General features: G+C 40.3%; 1 protein-coding gene across 1 annotated transcript; it reads right to left on the bottom strand.

Annotated features, from left to right (window-relative positions):
• Positions 1-805: 805 nt before the first annotated feature.
• Positions 806-7,916, bottom strand: GPRC5B (G protein-coupled receptor class C group 5 member B). The gene is made up of 3 exons (XM_054391253.1): positions 6,896-7,916; positions 2,237-2,349; positions 806-850 (listed from the first exon to the last, which is right to left on the bottom strand). The coding sequence occupies exons 1-3, from the start codon at positions 7,899-7,901 to the stop codon at positions 806-808; spliced, it is 1,164 nt and encodes a 387-aa protein (XP_054247228.1). The 5' UTR covers positions 7,902-7,916.
• Between the last annotated feature and the right edge of the window lie 1,183 nt (positions 7,917-9,099).

Raw genomic sequence — 9,099 nt, forward strand, 5'->3', positions numbered from 1 at the left:
CAAAGCTTCACTCCATGGCTTCATCTCTTGGAGCCATGAGAGCACGTGGCTCTTGGCTCACACCCGGGGGTGAGGCTGGAATAACAGGGAATCGATCCTAGGCAGCTGAGGAGAGCTGCCTCTGTGCTGGACCTCTGCTGCTTCTCTCTGCCTCAAGAAGCTCCATAACTCACACAAAAGGTGCACAGACCTTTCATCCCTCCAGAACTGCATTTCCTACACCAGCTCTCTAAAGAGTATCAGCCTACAGTGTAATGGTCGGTTAGTTGCCACAGAGTGAGGATGCTTGGCTACCCGTGGTGCTACGTGACTCTACAGTGCAGCTAGGAAATGAAGCAAACAAGGTACTTCTCATGACGTTTGAAATGAAGGGAAAAGGAGCACAATGGAAAGAAATCCTGCATGTTTTCACATTGGAGTGGCAATCTCTTGTGGCAACATTAAGTTTAGGTGAGAGGAGGGTATTTTGCAAGCAACTGGCAACCAGCAAAATCAGGCTTGCCTCACACGCTAGTTACAGACAAGAGAATATCTTCCATTTCAGAATACAATATCCTCCTCTTCCAATTTAAGGTGTGCCTGCTTCTGCCTTAAGTTAGATTCAGCTTCAGTTTTCCGATTTTGTTTTTTACAATTATCATTTCAATGGTGTTCACATTTAGACAAAATCCTCTGTAGGATTTCAAAAGCTCCTGGATGTTTCGCTGCTTTGATCTGGTACTGTTATGGATTCCTCCCTCAAAGACACACTGCCAGGGAACAACATCTGCAACAAGGATTCTTATTCTCTACAGCCTACAGCCTTTCACCAGAGGTGTCGTCCAGTGTAACTTGGCGGAGCAGTTGGTATCTGGAAACAAGGATAACAAACCCATAACTGAGAGATCTAATCTGTTCAAAAAGCAGTGTTAGCATGCTAACATGTACATCACACCTTGCCAGACAGCAGGTCCAGAGCAAAGTCATACAAAGCAACTCATCTTCCACCCACACAGTACCTTTACCACGACTATATATGCACAATTCATCTCTCATTTACCATCTGATGTTCTCCATTGTATCCACCTCAAAACAAAGGAAAACAGACAAACGACCCCCAAACAAATTCTCCAGCTTCTCATCCTTAAACTGCCTTTTCCCTGAGCTGCATATACTGGTATCAGAAAGCATAGGCATGGATGAATCCAAATATCAGAAGGATGCTGTTCATTACTGACAGCAAAGCACTGGCCTTTTGGTTTTATTCAAGCAGGTGTTTCCCACTGTCTTACTCACACTGGAGAATCCTCTTACCTAGTCACTCTTGTTCATGAAAATCAACCAAAATTTGTCTTAAAAAGTGAAAGAGACCTGAAACCAGTTCATGTTATTTGGTTTTAAAAGTAGAGGTTGAGTTATGAAATCAGCTCATGATTCAAAATAAAGGAAGCCCAACTCACATGAGGATAAACTGGCTCATGGGTAGGTTTTTAAGAAGCATGTAGGTATGCATGAAAAATATGGGGATGAAAAAATCTTCTTTTTCAACCATGTACCTGCTGTATGAAATGTCTTCAAGTGCAAATTACACATCACGTGAAAAACACTGAGAAAAAGTCTGTTTGGCATCAGATCACTACGCCAACAACCAGGCTGCAGAAAGAAATGGGTCTGTCAAAAAATGGCATGCCAAAGTATTGGCTAAGAAGGAAAAGTCAATATTCTGTATTCCTATTTTAAGAATCCTTTTCCCAGAGGTGTACACATCTGTAAATTGCTCACAAATTACAGACCTTTAGTAATAACATGGAAGATAAGTGAGAGACCACCACTGTCTGCATCAATGGTTCTTACTTAAGGTACTGGTCTGTAAACATTTGTGGCTCAAATCATCTTGAAAAAAAAAAAAGTTAGAAATTGAGTCACTTAGCAGTTATCTTGTATACCTTAATACGAATTGAATTTGAAAGGTCCATCGAATATGTAAGTCTCACCAAAGAACTTGGTTCACTCAAGCTATACTGCAAAATGTGAATGGCCAAGAAAAGAAATGCAAAAAACTTTGTAATTACAGCTTTTCTAGAGGGAACTGAAGCCTTGCATGCATATTTGCTGCCTGAATTCTCATTTATAGCTTCCCCCCTGCTGTGAAGAAGCTAAAAGCAGGGGTTTGAGTTTTTTTTTGCCCCAATCAGTAGTGGTTGCATATATCAGTGCATATCAAAGCTTTCTTAAATCATCACTTTTTGATACTTACAGTCCCACCATTTAGCACAACTGCCATCTCAGTTGGCTGATAAACATTGCTTCTAAAAGGAGCGCTGGGTCTGCTTCCCAAATTGCCGTTCCGAAATCCTGCCGTCCTTAGTGCTGCGTTGAGAGAAGAGAGGGCATTCTTAGGAACACATTGCCTGGGGAAGCACAACAGCATCTCCAGCACCTCCCTTCCACTTTGCTTATTGCCAACTTTGCCATTGATTTTAACTTTCACACTGCCACTGCAGCTCTCGCATTTCTTTTGAGCACCGGTTTCTCATACACAGCTGGGGATGGTTCTCAGAAGAGTTATTTTTACATAAAATTAGCTGTTTGCTGTGGAGTAGGGGGGTGGAGGGGGAAATATTTGAAGCAAATATTTGATATTTGCTTAGTCTCATTTCAACAGGAGCTAAACTTCCTCAGTCACTGAGCGTCTGAGGTGTTGTGCGTGATGTATTTTGCAAAGTGCTGGCAGTGCTGGGCTGGGTACTGTGGGGTTAAGTGAAAGGATCCTGTATTTTGCTTTCTATCAACTTCAGAGGACATGGATCCAAAACACTGCTTGAGCCAGTAAGCATGCTTACTCCTCCCCTGAGCATTACTTCAGCGTGACCAGCATATAAGCATTTCCCAGATGTTTCAGATTATATTTACTCTGAGAAGCCAGAAATACAAAGTAAATATTGCTTGCAAATAGCTAAACCATGGCAAATGACCAAAGATACTGAGTGTCCTTCTGAATGGTTGGATCAGAAATACATCACACTCTCCATTCATTTTAGCACAAGTTTGCATTCAAGATGTATATCCTGAGTGAGAGCTATGCATAGTTAGGGATATGCTTGGTTCTCTCTAAACCAGTCCAGGGACTGGAAAATACAAACTTCCCTTTTACTTTGGGAGTAAATAACAGCTTCACTGAATTCAGATGTGGCCAGGGAACAGAGCTCATTTATCCATGTGACTTGCCTGGTTACAACGGGCAGTTCTCATCTGTGAGCTGGTAAACAGAAACACCCCTACTTCAGGCACCTGGGGCAAGAACTTCTCTACATTAATGCAAATTACAATTCTGCACTCTCTGGCTGAAATCATGAACAAAATGAAGTTTACAAAAATTTCAGCACAGACTTTAACGAGGCCAGGATGCAATATAGTTGCACTGTGTGGAACAAGATTTAAATGGATCCTACTGCTATATCCTGTCCTCTATCCACTGCTACTCCACTCTTTGGGAGCTGTGCACGGAGATGAACAGTATTGATTTAGCACAGAAATTTAGAAATCCACCCCTGCAAATGCTCAGCTGTTGACTTTCTCTATATTTTAAAGCTAGAGATTTTTGCAGAACAGTGGGAGAACAAAAGATGAAAAAGCATCAACTAGAATGATGTCATTTTTTAATTTTGTATTTAACCATCTCAGGGGCTGCAGTATTCTTTCTTTGTAGTTTGGCTTCTCACTGTGTGTTAAACACAAATGATATTGCACTGGCATTTGCTAGTACACATCATAATAGTCAGTACACAATCTAATGCATCCTACTGTCAAAATATTTACACAAGATTTGCATGGTCTTGTCAAAGTTGTCTTAAAGAGCCAGGAAGTTCAGTTTCATATTGCTAAATTTCCCTTCCATGTTTGCACTAAGTCTAAGATTATTTTAACACAAGAATCAAGAGACAAAAATACTCATTTGGGGATTTTTTTTCTCTCATACCAGTTTTACCATTTTTCCTTGTACTTTTCCCATTACTATTAAATGCATCTACTTAGGTAGAGTATGTATAGGTTAAAAAAAAATAGTGCCAAGAAGATTTGAGCCAATGTCATGTCAAAGTCTCCTTTTAACACACACACCCCCCCCCCTCAAATTTTGTTACCCTTGGGTTTAGGCACTGATTCCAAGCCTGACTTGTAGTACTTAAAGTTATTCCAGGAAATTCAGTGAGTACCAGAGCTGCTGAAGCTTGGGCTTCTTGACAGCTGTAGCATTCTACATTTCACATACATATTTTTCAAATCCTCTTTGCCTTACAGAAGATGCCCTACTAGTGTGTGTTGCACTGCCAGAGGGCACTGAGAACTCATTCCATTTGCCCCTTTTCTAGGGTCTCTAAATACTTCACTAACATTTTCACAAGGTACAGGTGTGAAAACAACATCTTTAAGTAGATGATTTCAACTTATCTATCATATGAATACTGAACTCCCAGATCAGCATGTTGTTTAAATGATGCTTAAATACCTGACTTTAGAATAGTTTGGCTTTATTAATGCTTAATGATATTCCTGGAACAGAAGAGCTCTTGTTGATAATGTGTAACTTGGAGCTACATTTTGCTAAGAAAGACAGGGACTAGAACATAGTTTAAAGGGTGTTCAGACTCTTAAAACGCTGCTTAAAGATCTTAAAAAACAACCAAACAAAAAGAAGAGTAAAATTACAAAATTACTTTATGCAAATATTAATGGAAATAACAAGAATTAATGGAAAATACATTTATGCAGGTATGTTTTTTATTTAAAGCTGACTGCTTACTAAAACCAACATTATAGTCAGAGAACTAAGAGGTGCTTCCTGGTTAGCATGACTTCCAACATTTTACAACTGCTACAGCTTACATTCATTAGTATTACATCATTCATTACTATAATTGAAAAAAGTCCCCTTCCTTTAATTTCTAAACTCTTACTGATCAATTCTCAAATTGGGGTTAATTAAATGAAAAGAAAAAAAAAAAAGAACATTCTCTGCATACCTGCAGAGAACAATTGCTGACAGACTGCAGGTGCTTAGCCACTGGCAGCCATCACTACTGTGATCTGACTTAAATTAACACCTGAGCAGCCACAATATGTGACTTGAATATTACCTGTATTTACTTGAAGTCTCTACCATGCTAATAAGTTTTGTCTCCAAACCTTATTGTCTGTACTTGCAGAACCAATGCAAAGGAAAAATCCATCTGTTTTGATTTATTAAGAGTGCTATGTATGCTTCTCCCACATGCCATAGGAATAGTGTGCATTTATTACAATAAATATTAATCAGGGCATCAGATAAGGAAATCTGTTTTGTATTGTACTGTGCAAGATTCAGCTGGATTAAACCAGAATATAAATTGCACTATAATAGACACTAAAATGATTTTATAGCTATCACATATCTATCCATTTCACTAAAACATTTAACCACTGGTTAAATCAAAAAGGAGCTTCTAGTTCTTTTTTAAAAGGTGTGTATGAATGGGAATAATACAGAGGGAAAGGTCCAGTTTTGTTCTTGGGTCTGCCTTAGTCAGAAACAGCTCCACTGAAGCATACTGCAGTTTCCTTACTATGAAATTAATGTAATGGGGGATGGAAGACAGTAAAAAAAATAAAATATGACTGCTGTAACAGTCCATGGTGAAGCTGCCTCTGCTGCTCTGGAACATCAGTAATAACCATTCCTATAGCATGTGATTTTTGTGTTTTACCACTGCCTTTGGTATATTCTTACAGAACTTAACTGCTTTCTTTTCAAAGCTTCCGTACTAAAAGGAGACCTTTAAAGTTCCTGCTAAAATGCTTCATGGAAAAATGCCTTCCTGACCTGACACTGTGCCAAACAAGAGTGCTATTTTCCTCCCTGTCTGCTCTAGATCCAGAGGAAACATCAAACCCAAAGGAAATCAAAGATACATAAAAATGAATAGAAAGGTGAAGTGCCCGGACAAAGCAACATGGCAACTATTTGGCTGGGATACCAAAGGCCTGTTCTCAAAGTGAATAAAAAGCAGTGTGACCAGTAATGAAATCGTTTAGCCAACTGTGGGGCAGCACCAGACTGCAACCTGCACTACAGAGCACCAGCAGGCTCCTGCTTCCCACCACTGGCCACGCAGGCATCCCTGTGTGTTTTCTGATATGGGCTAAGCATGCCGCACCACTCTGGATCTCTTAAGCAAGCAGTTGTTGCTGGCCCTTTCAGTAATCACTCAAACCCATTTCCATTGCAGATTTTAATGATGTGTCACCACACGGTGTTCTATGTCACCAAACAGCCCTGACAAGGAAAGCAGTCATCACCTGAAAACTCAAGTCTGTGCATACTCTGTTCAGAGGCTGAAGCCTTCAGAACAAAGCCTGCCTTTCAACTTCTCTATATGCCACTTAGCATTTTTTTTTCACCCACGGTGTCATGAAGTGGCACCAAATCCCATTGGAATGGAAATATAGTTGATAATTATTTTGTTGTTCAGGAAGCTAAGCATTTTTTTTTCTTCTTGAGTTCTTGAAAAATATTTCATATTAAAAGTTGTTAACTGTAATGACAAAAGAAAAGTCAAATAGAGAGTAGATTTTCCCCAGTGAATTTTTTTTGGCTTTCAGTGTTGGTTTTGCATTTGAAACTGTTCAGTTTTTCAATGAAATACCAAAATGCAGAAGAATCATTTTAACGAAACACATCTTCTCTGTATTGCATTCTTTTCCACTTCCCCTCCCCCTCCCCTAGGCAATATGTGAATGAAAACTGTAAAGGGGAGCAATGCTTAGTGTGCAGAATATGGTATTTGTAGTGACCCTTGTTTTGAACACCTGAAAAATGTCTCATACAGGTTATTTTCTTGGCTATTACAGAAAAATATAGTCCTCTACAATAAATTCTTACCTGCATTATGTTCATCCATTGAAAAGGCTTTATTCTCCATGTAGCTCCGAGGAAGCTGTATATCTTCCTCAAAAGCAGTTTCACGCATCCTTGGCTGTGAAGTGTCAAAATAATTGGGAGTGTTTTCCTGCTGTGATGGAAGGATGGCACAGTGGACCTCTGGGATGGCATGAAAAATAACAAACACCCAACCACTGGACACCAGTGCAATAGCAAGAGTGGGATCACTCCATTTGTCTCTTCTCTTTAGCTCAGCATTACCAAAGAGGTACATAGTCATCCAGGCTACCCAAATCAGAATGGAAAAAAAAAGTGTTATAATGAGGCATACTCCATTTTTCTTCCATTTCTTAAACTTTCCACAGAGAGTGAAAAGGGAAAATCCCATGGTAAATACCATCAGGAACATAACATAAATCAAAGCCATAGCAAAATCCATCGGTTCGTAGCTGCAGGCCAACTTGTTATCTCTGACAATTGTTAATATTAACCACTCAGTTGCAATAATGACCTGAACGAGCATCAGGCAGATTGCCACACCAGCTAGATGCCAGCCAGATGGACTCTTCCCATGTCGAACTAGTCTACGAAGTCTCCAGGCTTGAGCTAGCAAACACGAGAAACACAAAGCAAAGATAACTCCCCACAGGAACCTTCGGGTAGAGCACACCATTTCATCTTCTTGTATGATGAAAGCAAACGTCAGCCCAAACAGTCCCAGAGTCCCAAACAGAAAGAGAAAATGCATTCCCAGGGGGCTTTTCTTCTCCTTGTCCTTGATGAAGGGCAACCTCACCAGCAGAATCAACATCAGCAGTAACGTGGTCAGCGCACCTGCCCCTGCAATGGCTTCCACGACTATCCCCCAGATGGCATCCAGGTCGCACAGGTAAACGTACTGAGGGAGAAGATCCAGTCCACACCCTCGAGAGGTACTGGAGTTTTCAGAAGAGCCATAGCTGATCACGAAGAGGAGGAAGAAACCGATGGCTGGGTAGGTTTTCATTTTTCTGTCTGAGATAACAAAATATTTGTTTGTTTAGCCACAGTGCACTGTGGAGGATTTCACAGCAAGTGGAAGCAGGGCTTGTTTCAACAGCCCATGCTTACTGGGTTTTTTGCACTGGATTTGCAGCTGGCAGAGTCTACCCCTAAGTGCCCTGTGCTGCCCTCTCAGCTGCTTTTGCCTGTTGTACTCACAATGCAAACCGACTCATTTTTGTGTTCCAAATACTGTCCCTGCAAATGTCCTAAAACACAACCAGAAGAAATCATGTATCCTGTTGCAAAATAATACCTGACCTACAGTACTTTATTGTTCAAATTCAGGTGCTTAAAGTATATGGAAATATATAGAAATATGCACTAGGCCTGATACAAATATATCAGACTGTTTGACAGCCTTGCTCCTTTTACTGAAATAAAGGCAGAATCAAAATCACTTTTTTTTTTTTTTTTTTTAAGCGTTGTGGGGGTTTTTAAAGAAAAAAAATTCTTTTTACCATGCTCAGCCAATGGGCAGTTATAACATTCATTCCTGTCATCCCCTTCCAAACTCCAGGTATTAGATAGCATTTGCAAATGGGAATGGTTGGCCAGAAAAATCTCATCTTCTGTGACAATAGTGTACACATGGAGTGTCATCAATCAACTTATCAAAAATAAATGACTCATTGTGCTTCTTAGCAAGTGTGAAGCCATGCAAAGGAAACAAACAACAAAACCCAGAGCATCGCTTTCCTGGATCCAGACAGTGAACAATGGTAAACTCTAGGAACACAACACATCCCACTCCACCACTGGGACCAAAAACCTGGACAAATCCCAACTTCAGTTTTCACAAGACCATGGGTTAGGTGCTTTTCAACGTTGCATCTTATGGCATTTGCTTTATTGAGCAAAGCAGGGCAAAGGAGATTGTTAAAAATATAACCATTAAATGAACAGCCTGCCCCAGTGAAAGCTGCCCTGTAAGGGCAGTCTAAAGTAAACACTACATGCACCAGATATGAAACCTGATGCTGTTAACCTTCACTTGCATGAAAATGTTCAGAGTAAGATTTCCATTTGTATTGTATGACCATAGAGCAGAAAAGCACCAAGCCAACAGGCAATAGCAGTCACAGAGTTCCTGTGACGTGCCTAAGTATACAGCGAGAGGCAGAGAACATAGCAATAGCTCCTTTGTAAGCTGGACAAACAGC

Source organism: Indicator indicator, chromosome 22, assembly GCF_027791375.1.
Source record: "Indicator indicator isolate 239-I01 chromosome 22, UM_Iind_1.1, whole genome shotgun sequence".
Taxonomy (NCBI): Eukaryota; Metazoa; Chordata; class Aves; order Piciformes; family Indicatoridae; genus Indicator; species Indicator indicator.

What these genes read in the sequence shown, in the direction of transcription:
- GPRC5B (XM_054391253.1), bottom strand. Translation starts at nt 7,901, where the DNA reads ATGAAAACCTACCCAGCCATCGGTTTCTTCCTCCTCTTCGTGATCAGC. An exon ending in AATGGATGAACATAATGCAG is followed by an intron (nt 2,350 to 6,895) that starts GTAAGAATTTAT and finishes CTCTCAACGCAG; the next exon opens with CACTAAGGACGGCAGGATTT. An exon ending in TTGTGCTAAATGGTGGGACT is followed by an intron (nt 851 to 2,236) that starts GTAAGTATCAAA and finishes CCTTGTTTCCAG; the next exon opens with ATACCAACTGCTCCGCCAAG.